At 40.4% G+C, this 14,417-nt stretch overlaps 1 protein-coding gene across 2 annotated transcripts in view; it reads right to left on the bottom strand.

Moving 5' to 3' along the window:
• The window catches only part of PTPRR (protein tyrosine phosphatase receptor type R), a 154,827-nt gene that overhangs the window by 15,488 nt on the left and 124,922 nt on the right, over positions 1 to 14,417 (bottom strand). For both annotated transcript variants that reach the window (XM_076332911.1, XM_076332902.1), the window contains 2 exons: positions 7,997 to 8,076; positions 5,671 to 5,808 (listed from right to left, as the gene is read on the bottom strand). In XM_076332911.1, the coding sequence (XP_076189026.1) occupies positions 5,671 to 5,808; positions 7,997 to 8,076 (218 nt within the window). The remainder of the gene's footprint in view (positions 1 to 5,670; positions 5,809 to 7,996; positions 8,077 to 14,417) is intronic.

Genomic DNA, 14,417 nt, shown 5'->3' on the forward strand with positions numbered 1-14,417 from the left:
TTAGACAGTAGCCTACATTACGCACCAAAATGAAACAATCCCTTTAATATAACTAATTGCCATAAAGCATAACTCCCAGTAAATCCTGCCAAAAATGAACCAGAAAAAAATATCAGTGAAATGCAAGGCTTTACCACCAAGCGTGATCTTTAAGCTGCTACTCTACTTGATAACCCAATAGCTGATTGAACTGAATCATCTCTGTTGTATAAATACTTTTCTAAAAAGAGATGCTCATTACCTTAATAGCATAAGGTGTGTGAAAGCCACATTTTCTGAAATAATGCTGGCCAATCTGACTGGTTTCATTCAAATGCTGTCTTTTGCAGAATTACTCGAACATCCTAAATTTGCTGTCTCCCCGAAGACATCAAGAATGGCAATAAAATACTCAGAAATTGGTATGAAAAAAAGTGTTCACAAGTTCCACAGTCCCCCCATGTGACACATATAGCTACTATCATCTGCCAGATCTGCAATTCATGCCCCTCCCTGGGAGTGTAGTTTTCAGTGCTAATGGGAAAAAGAGAAGTCTAAATACACAATTGTACCCTGACAATCAACAATAGTTGAGTCAACCCCTGAGACTTCTTGATAAATGGGAGCATGCGACGCTCACTACAAAGCCTTCAGGCACTCCAGAAGAGTGTTTTTCTTGACTCTTTCCCAGAAGTGGAATTGGCAGCTTGCACTGGGTGGACAATGAAATGGGGCTGTTCATTATAATAACTTTCATTTAACAGTCCGTCTACATTTAGTGAGATACAATGGATTATTTTTAACACAGTCTCCGTGCATCTTTTTAAAATACTGTTTGTTACTGCTTTAAAAAATAGCCTTGAAAATAGAGCTGGGATCAGCTGGTTCAGGCACTTCTTAGAAGACAGATATTTGGGGGAATTAGCATATTTTTGAAAGTTAATTGCAATAAAGGGATAAAGATGAAAATGGGAGCGATAAACATATCAGACATACAAAAAAAATGTAGAAAATCCCAGGAGAACCAGCAAAAAAGAGTAAATTGCCTCAAGCTATTGCTTGAACCTTAGAGAAAATTCCACTGGTCTCAGGTAGGTCTATTTTAAACCTGTTCAAAAGCCAAACACAATGGTTAAGAAGGGTGCTCTCTAGCCTCATGTCTGTAATCAGTAAAAGCTTATCGCCTACAGTATATATCAGAAAAAAGGAAGAATTCACTTGTTCTTATCATCACGTAGTCCTCCACCTTCACTCTGTGCTGGTCCTGATTCTGTTCCTTGCTGTTCTTTCAGGCCGCATAGTTTCCCTTCCAGCATATTCATCTATTACAGCACTTTCTAAATAGGTCACATATTTCGTGAGCTTGGGGTTGAACGTACAATCCTCTGTGTAGTCAGCAAACATAACAGCTATGAGCAGGATTTTTTAAAAGACGCTTAAGCTCAAAAAAAAAAAAAATCCTAACCAACTTGCATGGCAGCCAAAAGCCTGGGAATCTTCTTACTTTCACATGGAAAATCTCATCTTCCTGCCATCCCACCCCCCTCGGATTCATTTCCATTGGATAGTTTACGCTAATAAATGATTATTTATTTCTGATCTGGTGCCTGAACTTTTTTTTTTTAAAAAAACCACACCAACATTCCCTGACCCGAACAGGAAGTTTATACAAGAAACAGTATCTCGCATGACCTTTAATTGATTTCATCCTTTGTCCTTCCCCCTGTGACAGGGCTGCAGGCTTAGGCTCCCTCCATCCCCTGTCCTGTCTTCTTGCGTGCCCCATCCCATGCCCGCCGGGGGCTAGGCTTCATGGCACCGCTCCTGAGGTGGATCTCCATAACTGAGTAGGATGTGGTCGTGCCTCGGACTGGGGCTGGCACCTGCTATTTGCTGCGGTCGGTCTGTGCTCAGGAGCACAGGCCTTTTTGACTTGCCAGAAGTGCTCCTATTGCAGCCTGGTCCCCCAGTTCTGCTGAATGGAGGAAGGCTCTCTCAGCTGATGTGTTATTTACCTGCTTTACTTTCCCTGGATTTGGACCCTGAACAAAATTAGTTTAACAATTCTCAAATATTTGTGAAGTCGCTTTACTTCAGCTCCACTTCTTGTTTCTTTTTCCATATAGCTATGCCAACAAATTTACGCATTAAATGTCCCAATAACCAGGCCAACACACACCAGTAATGAATAATTACAACAAAGCTTCAATTCCAGAATCATTTTTTACTCCTGCCCTCTATTTACTGTCACTACTAATTCAAGCATGAGAGGTATACTTTCAGAAAGCTTGCAGGATTTGCCTTCATATACTAAAATCCGCAAAGTTAGGACCAAATCTTCTTAAGTTTTTCCAAAACCTAAGACATATCTATGGTGCCAATACTCAACTTAACTAATAAGTAATCTTCAAAGAGGCTTATGTGAATTCTGTAAAAGGTAGGATTTCTGAATTCCAAAATCTGCTTTGCTATGCGTAGATAAGTGTGCTATAGACCAACTGAGGGAAAAAATGTTACATGAAAAATAATATGAGCTTTAAACAGTGAGTTAACAAGATTGTCCTAGATAATTACTGACAAGATTTGCATTATCTGAGTTGAATAAATACACATTGTTTAATGCATCTGTCAGTACTAGTCCTTTCTTCTTGCAGAATGCTGCACAGTATTCTTTATTTATGCTTCCCAAAATATGTTTCCTGGTTAACAGGTCATGTTGCTAGTAAGTTTTGAAAGCAAACTAAATGTGTATTATCTATGGAGTACATAGCATAACTACGAAAAACAGTTGATACAACAGAAGTCTATAAACTTCTCTATAAAATTATGTGGAAGTCTATAAAATTCTTACACTCCACATATTTGTCTAATTTCCATTGCTCAGTTGTCTTGACTAAACTCAGTAATACATGAAGTTTATATGTGCCTCGTGGATAAAGCTTTGTAAGATTGTGTCCTAAAATATTACTACAGAATTAGAGATGGTCACCTTCAGTGGGTGATTTATCTCATTCTCTTAGAGTGGGATGGATCACCCTCTGGAGGTGACTACTGCTCTTCAGTGACCAGGGAGGGTACCTAGATCACTAGATGAGATGTGTTTTTCCTCATATTATCCCTAAAATTACAACCTAGAATTCCAAGTTTCTCATTATTTATTCAGGCAGAAGCTCCTTTGCTGTGGACTCTCCTTGCACAGGTAGATATCCAGTCTGTTCAGACATTGTGTAGTTTTGAGGACAGGTTTTACAGATTCTGCTTAAAATACTCACAACACCCATAGTTCCTTCAGCATCATTCTTGCTTACAAATCAATCTCCTTTTTTTTATCAGACTTCAAGATGAAAAAGAAGGAAAATCTAATCATATAATGCTCCACGTTTTTTTTCATAAAGGTGAAATGAGTATTTTGCTCAGCATTCTACTTTCATAGTTACCACAGTGAGTGGTAACCATTTTTTCATCTCATGGAAGGAAGTAACTCTATAGAAACCTCTGTTTATCATCATTTCACACAATTCCCATTGTTATTTCAAATTCATCACATCAGTATATTGAACTAGGACACTAATGTCCCAAAAAATTTTACCTATGCTAAATAAATGAATTTATTGTTGAGATTAAGGTTTTTCACGTGTCTCTCATTTGAGAGCTCCCTCATTATACATTACTTTATACATTATAGTACATTATAGCTCAAATGGAGGCTGACTGATGTTATACCAACCGAGGAATGGGGCCTATACCTGAGAGTCAGGTAGAGGGGCTTATTTGTGCAGGGGTGGACGTGGATGAGTGGATGAATATGCTTTGAAATATGAAGGTATTTGTATGTGTGTATACTGCAGATATACCTTTCTGAAAATGATGGAAATAAAGCAGACCACAGAGAAGAAAAAATACCAAGTGCTATTATGCTAAATAACATCTGCTCTTGCCTTCTCTACAGAGAGCAAATACTTTAACAGTGAAGTTAATATGCTGAGCATAGCCACTAGCTAGGCTGTTTTCTTTTCAATAGCAAGCAAGGTTTCAGGAGGAAGCCGCTAACGGTGGGAGAGTTCCTAAGGTTTCTAGACAGGGCAGGACAGCTTGTGCAAACACAGCCTCTCTATATAGCCTGGGAACGATTTGAGATTCCCCACCCTTTCTATTAGGAGGAAATTACCACTGCCAGGCCACAACAATGCGGATAAACACCAGTGCCTAGAGCCTGCGCAACTCAGGTAAACACAGGGCTTCCTGACACGATGGAAACCACTGGGCACTTCTTTCAAGTCATTCTTTTTACACAGTGTCAGATCTGAGTGTTTAAACAGTCAGCATTTCCTCAGTGAAATACTTATTCTTTTGGCCAATTAGGCTGGGGTAAGTTTTCTACGTTTGCAGGAGTAATCTGTTTAATGTAGGCTTCTGGACACTTGTTTGAACAGTCTAGTGCAAAATGGCACCTGGTTTGGAAATACGTCTTGGGATATTTTACATAACCTACTTTTTACATACAGCTTTCTTAAAATCCACTGGATTTTAAGTTCATGTTAGAAGCCCAAACTCACGGTGACAAAGAGCCAAGCAGCGGTCAAGGGCAGAAGAAAGAGGAGTATGTCTACTGAGTCCACCTTTAAATGGAACAGTGAGTTTGAGCCCTGGGAATGCACTCAGGTTCTTGGTCCCTTGATCACTCAGACTGGGAATTTTGCCTGAATAAACTCTGTTTCTCTATCATCACATGCATCTGAGTTTAAAGAGCAGGGGTGTGCGTGGAGCAGGGGCAATATGGCCCTGGTTCTTACCTGGCAAGGTGCTGAGACTTGGTTGAGGCACCTACCTGGAGTTGGGAATTGCTACCAAGTCTAGCAGTTTGGACTCAAGAAAAAAGTCAAACTCCTTTATGTCTGTCTCTCTTTTGTCCACAAGCCCTGTAAACCACTTCTTTAACATTCAATCTTCCAGAACAGAGCTTTGTGTTGGCCCTCTGCATGGGAGAGTGATTTTCGTTCCTAATGTCTGGCAGTCACAAATATGGACTCTGGCACTATCAAGGAAAGCCTGGCAACAATTTACATGAATACTAAATAAAGCTATTAAAGATGTAGTTGGGAATCGATCCAAAAGTCACAGAATGTATAACAGGCAGTTAGATGACCATTAGCAATTAAAATGCAATTGTCATCTCTACTTGGTACTACGGTAAAGAGCCATGTATTTCCATTCTGGCTAAGTCCCTCCATGGTATTGGCATTTGGGAGCCCAAACTGTATTTCTGGGATGGTCCAGAAGATTTGTAGTATCTAGAATGGATTCAAAACCTGCCATTATAGCAAAGTGCAAACTTCAACCATGTCAGGAAACCTCTAATCATAACACTAACCATTTATTCTTTATATACCAAAAAGTAACAAGAAGTGCAGAGGTGACCAACAGATAAATGAGGTGTTTCTTAAAAAACTATGAACCCAACAGCACAGATCTAGAAAACGGAATTCCGTTTTGTCTTTTTTTAATACATCTCTTACGATTGCTATGCAATTGCAGTTGGTATATTTGGCTACCCCAACATTACTTTTCACATTGCCCATTACCAGAGTATTTAAGAGCCAGTTATCTGCTAGCTTCCTTCCATATCTGCTAAGGTTCTTTCTATAGTACGCAGCCATAGGAATAATTTCTCAGTTTGGCTAGTTGTCATACCTCATTTTTTTCTTTCAGCTTTGTGATCATAACAATGACAGGGCTGTCTTCTTGCCAAACCATCTGCCAGAAATCATTCACGGTATTAATCATGGGTCCCTGAGTTGCAATGAAAGCCTTCTCTTTACCTCCATATCCCTGGTTTAGAAACAGACACAAAAGCATTTACTTCAAATTCATGTGGTCAACCAAAATTGCAGGTGAATGTTCTAAAAGAGCAGAAAAATGAATCTGGAATTAAAAAAAAAAAGTTACTTGAACTGAAAGCAGTTATGCCTAACAGTAGAGCAGATCAGAAATTTTTCAGTAGAACAGTTTTTCCTCTGTAAACTACTGATTCGATGGAGTGAAATGGTCCTGAGAATACACCGATCCCTCTCAAATTTCCCTGCTTATTTGGCTTCTTCTAGCTTACTCTGTTCTCCAAGTTGTTGGGGCTTTCCATCATCCGGTGGTACTTTAATCCATGATTTATATTGCTGCAGTGTTTTCAAGATAGTTTACAGTCAACAAGCCACGGAAAAAAAATGAGAACTATAAAACTGGTTTCTATGAAGATTCATGACAGGAAAAAAGATTTAAAATACATGAATGCTTGTGGAGTCAAAGACTCTGCTATGCATCTTTGCTAAGGAAGAAGCACCTTTATGAGACCTTATAGGAGGGACAGCATATCAGTATAGGGAGTCCCGAGACACACAATTGTATAGGAGGTCACAGAAAGGTCAGGCAAACAGTGGGGAAGCAGAGGAAAGGGAAAGGCAAGAAGAAATGGGAAAAACAAGAGATTGCCTTCTTATTTTGCGGGTGAGAATGAGAACTTGTGAGTTTGTGCAGTGACAGGGTGCCCAACAGTAATGCAGATCAGGAGAGCCTGGCAATGTCTGAAGGGGATGAGTGAATGGAGAATGGCTGGAGGTGGTGCGAGAGCCTCTAGCCATGGGTCTTCCTTTTGGGTGCCTTTCTCCTTGACAGCTGTTATTCATTGCATGAGCCAATGGGATAGATCCTCAGCTGGTATAAACAGTCCTCCTTCTGCTCACCAATCTGCCTGAACATATTTTGTCCAAGACAGGTCTGTCAGGATCCCAGCAAGCCTAATGATATTGCATACCTGGATGTGAAATTTAATTTCATTGCTGGGTTGTATTTTTTCTGCAGTTGCTGGCAGTTCAACCAGTGTTAGCAGCAGGAGAAATCACCATATGTTGGCCTGAAGGGTGGTGGCATGGGGAAAAGGGAGACCTCAGAGGACTCAAAACATGGCCTGGCTGATGGAAGAGTTGCTCTCCAAAGAGAACCACTCTGCTTAGTTACATGATGATGACTTTCATACAAACACTGAAAGTACGGGATGTAAAGTGAGGCAGGGCAAGGGCATGGGGGATGTGTACATATATATTCATGAACTGTTATTTAAATAAGCACCATCATTGTAGAGCTCTGGGGCCAAGTTCAGTTGCACTATTACATTTATTCCAGCTGAGGATCTGGTACATAACTCTAATCCAAATGTTAATTTTGCAGGTAGAGGACTGTACTCCTAAAACATGACTGAAGTAGTTTCTTAGTAGTCTATTCAGCATATGCTGTGCCATGAGTTCAAGGAGGCTCCGTGTGTGTGTCATTGAGGATTACAACATAGCTGACACTTAGAAATAATGCTTTCCAACACGGTTGATGCTGGTAAAGTCTTTGTATCACGGAACCATTCAATATAGGGAGTAAAATGTGAACGAGTGTGTGTGCTGGTGCACATGTGTATATTTAACACATCTGTTTATGCTCCTTTTCACAAACTTGTTACAGTATTTATTTAATTACGTAACTGATGATTTCAGGACTATCAATTGATATAGTTATGCATGAAAAAAACCCATCACCACTGAACTTGTTTGTTCATGATGTAATGAGCAACCATACAGCTTATATTGCTGTTGACTCTGATCTTCTCTTTACTAAAATACCAGTATCTCTGTCACTGTTAAAAGGTAACCCTCTTTTCCTTACTATAAGGCAGTAGGACAATATTAAACAGTAAATACTGAAGTAAACAAATGATAATGCATGTGTTTCTTAATGTTTTTATAAACTATTTGATAAATTGTTTTCTTACTGCAGCCATTTTAGTACATTCATGGCTATGGGGTCTTTGTTACAAACAGCTCATGGAACTATTTCTATCACACCAATATAGACAAAAAGATTAGGAATTATCAATGAAGATGGGTAGGAATAAAATGAGTAGCACCTTGGCAAAATCAGCTATTCACGTAGAAGATCAAATATTGTCTCAAAAGCACATGAAGAGTGTACATTTACTTACCCTAATGTAGTTAGCATTTATGTAGGTACTCAAGGAGTCAGATGGATTTTTTGGTTTCAAATACACTCTGCTTAGAGGATCTAAGAGCACAAGGAAGATGGAAATTGAAAAGAAAACCCATAATTAGAAGATTTCTATAGAGAATCAAAGACTTGTTGAAGAAAATAATCTACTGTCATTCGGGATTGTCAAGCACTAAAGCATTATGCATCAAATTCTTTCCTCTGCAAAGGATCATCACGTGTAACTAAGGTACACCTATACTGCACAATGCTGGGCTGTGTATCAGCAAGTATCTCAGCAAGCTGTGGGCATTGAAGCAACACTATCAGGTCCAGGCAATGTTCAGCCTGCGTTGAGTATAAAGCTGACCTGCCTAGACGAAACCTGTGTCATACCATTGTACAATGCTATATAATAACACCAAGTCCTTTGGATTCAACTTTGATATCTTTGAAGCTGTACTGTTCCAATGACTACAGCTGGATTTAAATTAAGAAAAGCTCCTTCTGTCTGGGATAAAATCAGCTATGTGTTTTTATACCAATTTAAGTTCGCTGTAAGGGGCTGGACTAGGTAATCCATATCCTCCCATCAGTCCTGTGTTCTCATCTGACACAATTTGTGACCATTCATGTGTGCTAGACTGGAGACACAGTGCCAAAATACAGAAACATTTTCCTCCACGCTCTTCTTTCCTTCACAGTCTTGGATGATCTAGAACGGAGTGGGGGCCAGTTCTGTTGAGTATAGAACTGGGGGTTGCTAAATCCCTCCTGCAAAGGAAGTTTTTGCTTGCTCATTTGTGATGATGTGATCCCCCATGTATTACCCTTTTGGAACTAAAGCCAGTAAATTCTCAGTTACACAGCGTAACGGAAAGGGATATGGAGAAGGGGAGCGAGGTGCCTATGTTGTGGCTGTCTAGGGGCACACTTTGACTTTCTTCACACCTTTTCTGAAAAAATATTCTACTGTTAACAAAATGATATGGAAATATTTCTGTACTGAAAAAAAAATCTTTTCTTCTGGCAATTTGCTTAAAGAATTAATTAGAATCAGCAGCTTTTTAACTGTATACAGACACCTGTTGGTTTGGAAATAGTCTCTGGATAGCTGCTTTGCTGAGTGCAATCTAGGCATTGTGTTCAAAGATACATATGTGGATGCTGAACTGGAGAGTGGTAAGAAAACACTATTTATTACATGGCCCTGCTGTTTACATAAGAAATATATAATTGATGTACATATGCTGTAGCAAAAACTGGTATTTTCAGAGTTGCTTTTGGATTTCTTTTGTGACTTTTCATCCTGTTGCTAAGAACAAGATAAAACCTTTGCAAATCAAAGGAAGAGGAGGGATGATCCCAAACACACTTCATGTCCTCTTCCCATTGCAGGTCACAGGAGCATCTTGGACAGGAGTGGAGCCTTTGCAGGACCCAGGCTGGTGGTTTGGAAGTACGTTTCTTAAAATGTGCAAATGAATGCATGACTTCTAGTTCAAAGTCTGTGCGTGGAAGTCTTGTCCTCTGTTTTAATAGCACAACATGAACCCTAGTTAGCTTGTGTTAAAATCTCTTTGTACTAGCTTTCCCAACTTTTTCACTTAGAGCTTTTTTTCCCCTTAACAATATGAGGACAGGAAACCTCTCATTCCTTTTCAGCACAGAGTGATTATTAGCCATTTCCACAAATGCCTCAGGCTACGTGGCCTTGAAAAAACACCCGCTTCCTCTAGTTCACACAATGCCTCTGATTCTGGTGTAGCTTGACCCCTACCTTAAAAAACCTCTTCCAAGCAGACTCAACATCCAGTTTAATTACCATGTCTTGAGATAAATCCCTCTGTTACTAAGGAGCAGCTAAATCAGTTTCACAATTTCTGAGACCTCCTTCCAACTCCAATCAACGAAACAAACACTGCTTCCAAATGGGAAACTTTTATAAATTAACAGTCCTGACCGGTTATGAAATAGGTAAGTGCTGTAAACTCAGCTCTGAAATGAGGAAAACCTGAGCATCGCTAAAGATCCAGAGCCACTAAGCAATCATCAGACACAAATGGAAGTAATTAGCTTCCTCCTGAATGACAAATACCTTGGAGGTAATAATCTTTTCCTCAAGGGTGGCAAAGTCTGAGAGTCTGAAGCTACAGCAGAAAGACACAGATGGTGGCTGCAAGGCTGAATTCATCAATGTTTGTAAAGCATCTTGAAACGCAGCAGAGCTGTTAAGCACTTATAATTACTAATAAAAAATGTCTCCTACAATTTTGACTGAAGCAAAATTACTGCTGTTTTCTTCCATGTAACTAGGAAGTCTGGAATAGCTCTCCCATTAGAGTAGAAGAAGCTTCCTCCAACTCCATCTTTAAGAAATTAATATTGGCCTGAATTTGCCAGGCTGGAGGAATAGGAGGGTGTTAAAGGGGCTGTAGCTTGCCCCCATGAGACTGCCCGGTGCAGGGAACAGGCTGGGCTATATGGTAGCACTGCTGGACAGTCTCCCCCATTGCCATCGATACTGGAGGTTCATCCACTCCATGAACACCACTTTGTCATGAAGACCCAGGGCTCTGTCCCATTGCAAAGGCTGTATTCGTTGCACGGGGGTATGATGTGCTGTGGTCATTTTTTCTTCTTCCATTTCGACTGCTACTATGTTCCGAGTTCTTTAGGGCATGGGTATGTTCGCTTTTGTAGCATTTCCACGGTAAGTCATTTGTTACTCCTAGTCCAGTCCTAGTTGCCTTACCAACAGTAGGACTGAAATACTGTGAGAAGGGCTGTCCTTAAGGTATTTCTGTTTTGTGAGCAGGAAAGGAAGGTGAAAATTTTGTGAGGCAGACTGCTCTTACGCTTGCAGCCCAAAAGATCATAAATCTTTCAGATATTGAAACATTTTGAAATTCATCCACCTCCATTTTGCCTGGTTTTGCTTGCAGTCTATAAATGAATTATGGATACTGATATTATTTGGTAAACATTGTAACACAGAACGTGGAAGAATCATACCAGACTGCATTCCCAATCTCTGCCAGGTGGGGAATAGGCTATTAGACTTGCAAATAATACAACTGCCTCAAAACACCTCATGTATAAAACACCTGTAAACTATGCGTCATTTTTTAATCTCATCTGAATCGTTTCCTGGCACTTCCAATATAATCCAGGATTTCTCAATGGAAAACTTAACAGATTTATCATGGTGAGTACTTCTGCTTTTTAAAACATGCTTCAGCATTACAAAATAAAGTTTCATTCATGCAAAGGGAATCTTTCTTATTTACTAAAAATAAGATCTGCCTAATATCCATTTACATTTTTAACTATGCAGTCTAACATAGATCAATTATTACAGTACTGGCTATTACAAATATTATAGATGTTATGATACTGGTGCCCACAACTAGGACACATTTTGTTGACTCACATGGATATACAAAAATGCTTTGATGAACCCATGTTGAATTCTGCTAAGATTAAACAGTTTTTCTCCTTCTGCTTTGTAAATATGATCTTTTTCTTTAGTCTTTGAAAGCCTACTGGCTAATAGTATTGGTGATCCTATTACCTTTGTTAGGGAGCAGGACTGGAGTGAATATGACCATTCATAGTCAGGACTGTAGTGCAAGGGAGCTTGAAAATTCTCAACGTCAAGAGAACAGTTTTCCAGCATCTGTCTATAAGCTTGCATAATAAAGTGCTTTGTCCATATGATTTAGATTTAACTTTCCCCTTGTCTTCAGCTGGAGTGCCAGAGCCAGTTTTAGCACAAGCACTTCAAGCAACAGCTTGTGGATTTGTGGGTCTGACCCGCCAAGTGCTTTCTACCTTCATGTTACTGTGAATCTGCTGTTCTGCCACGAGTGTTTTCATGTAGGCTATTACCCTGAGGGCACTCTTCGGAAAGGGGTAAGGAATGACATCCAGGTACCTTGGATGTGTTACACACACAAAGATACCCACAGAATAAGGTAATAAGTGTTAAGCCACTTGCTCCTTTGTAAGAAAGAGCCCATGCATGCTCTGAAGCACCACGGGAATTCTGCTTCTGATTTGAGGTGGGAAAGTGAGATAGGAAGGGGAAAAGACACGGGGCTTTGAAGCTGAGGTGCTACTGCGGGGACATGTAGCGGGGGCTGCAGGAGGCAAGCAGGCAAAGGTGAAGACGTGGAGTAAGAGGATGAGGAGGGAGCAGTGGGGCTGGTGTTCTGCCACAAGGATGTGACTGTGGTGAGAGACTGGGAAATCTGTGTGCAGGATTGGGAACCTGCTCAGAGGGAGTGAGAAATGCTGTAGGTGGATGGCAGAGGGAATGCAGCTGAAGATACGGAGTGGGGTTTAACAGGACCAGTGGGTGGGGTCGCAGTCAGGAGGAAGGATGGAGAAACAGTGATTTTAAGGAACTGTTTAGCCACTTGCCTCTGATCCCACACTGTTCCCTCATTAGTTGTATTAGCATATTATTATAAAGCAAATAACACTTAGAAAACTTAAAGAGGCATCCTAGCGTTTGCATAAGAGTGTTGGCTATGTTATGCTGCAAGTGAAACATCTTTCATAGAAATGTAACATTTCCTGCACTTTATAGTTTTCCATACAGAATAATTTTCATTAGGCATTCATTTTATTTCACACGAGTGTGTCTGGCTCGGTAGTATCTATCAACATGAACCTGCCCTCATGTACCCTGTCACAGAATTATCTCTTAGAAAACGAGAACATCTTCCACAGCGCAGAGGGTGGAGCTGGCAGGACTGGACATTTTTAGGAGATAATCCATCAGCTCAAACGTCACTTGTCACCACTGGTGCTCCGATTCAGGAGACACACCTAGTGCTGGGAATGGAAAAGCTGATGTGGGCATACGGAGCAGTGGGTTGATATCATCGGAGCAGGAAACCAGGAAGGCTGTTCTATTTAATCACTCAAATCGTTTCCAAACCCTCTCGTTTGTGGGTGTGGGGTGTGCGAGTATTTATTATGAGCATGTGCCTCAATCCTCAAAATATCTTCTTTGAAACAGCCTGGTGCTAACACACAACAGGCCTTTTGATTTCTGTCAAGGATGGTTACAAAGTGCCTGTCAGTGAGTAGCTGTGGTGCACACCGGTAGCGTGCTTGGACTGGAAATGCGCCGAGGAGTTAACAGCACATCCCGGCTAACTGGGGGTGAAAACACAAAGGCATGCTGGTTCTCAAAGCTCGTCAGCATCAACTACGGCCCAGTTGTCATGTCCCGATTCAAAACACATGCTGCAGTGAAACAGGACTCATTGCATTTGCAAGGCGTTGCTTGGAGAACCTGAAGGAGAACCTGTCGGTGGCTGGGGCAGCTCGGACGCGAGATGCTATAGGAAGGGAAAACTCCTTCCAAAAATCCTGCCCATCAGGCGGAGGGAGGCTTGGCGATATCCTGGCTCCACTGCAGCTGATGGCAAAACTCCTGCTGTCGTCAAAGGGGTCAGGATTTCACTCTCTGTGTACATCCTGTTGACACTGGGCCAGACTCTAAGGGACGCTGAATTTTCTGATTGCTTGGTACATAACTCGCATTCAGTTGCTTTACTTAATTCCCTTCAACATTCCTCCATTGCACTCAGCTGCACACAGCTCTTGGTTGCAATAGATGAACTAACCTTGAAGTCAATGGGAATTTTACTGGGGGCTGAAGGGAAGCGAGGTCTCCACACAATGAGTTTCTTTCCCAGCTACGTATCACATTGCTGAGACTAATCTAGCGGCTGAAGGCCATCAGTTTTCATTAATTTGACTGCAAGGCTTTTGTATGATGTGAACAAATTACAGTGCTTTCAGGCTTGCTGAGAGAAATCTTGCCATTTAAAGTGTGTAAATTTGCATGACTAGTATATAACATAGGCCTACAAGGACATTATAGAGATGATTAGAAAACAAATTTCTAGTTGATAGCATATGCTGTCATTTTAAAAGTATTCTTCATTCCAAACCTAAGCAAAGGGATGTGTTTACATTTTTCTGTGGGAGTGTCCCCCAACATTTTGAATCACTGAACTTTTTCACTTTGGTGATGTCAAAATATTATAAAAACACAACTATTCATGTCTATATTTAGTGCGATGTTAAAACTTCAGCAACCTATTTTGAAACTGATCACAAACCAAAATGATTAATAAAGGAGAAATGGAATATCTCATTATCCCTCAACAAATGTTATGAAAATAGTTGCATATCAGAGAAACGTGTATTTTGAAGGAAAACTATTCCACTGAAAAGTTTTCAATCACCTCCAGTTATAACAAAGCAATTGTTACTTCATCAGAAATAATTTGGGCCAATGAAAATAGAGAAGCATTATAGCAAAGCGGTAACAAATTTACAGCAACAATGAGGCAGCACTGTGTGAGAGTGGTCTTCTTACCAATGTAAACAGATTT

This window comes from Aptenodytes patagonicus, chromosome 1, assembly GCF_965638725.1.
Source record: "Aptenodytes patagonicus chromosome 1, bAptPat1.pri.cur, whole genome shotgun sequence".
Classification (NCBI taxonomy): Eukaryota; Metazoa; Chordata; class Aves; order Sphenisciformes; family Spheniscidae; genus Aptenodytes; species Aptenodytes patagonicus.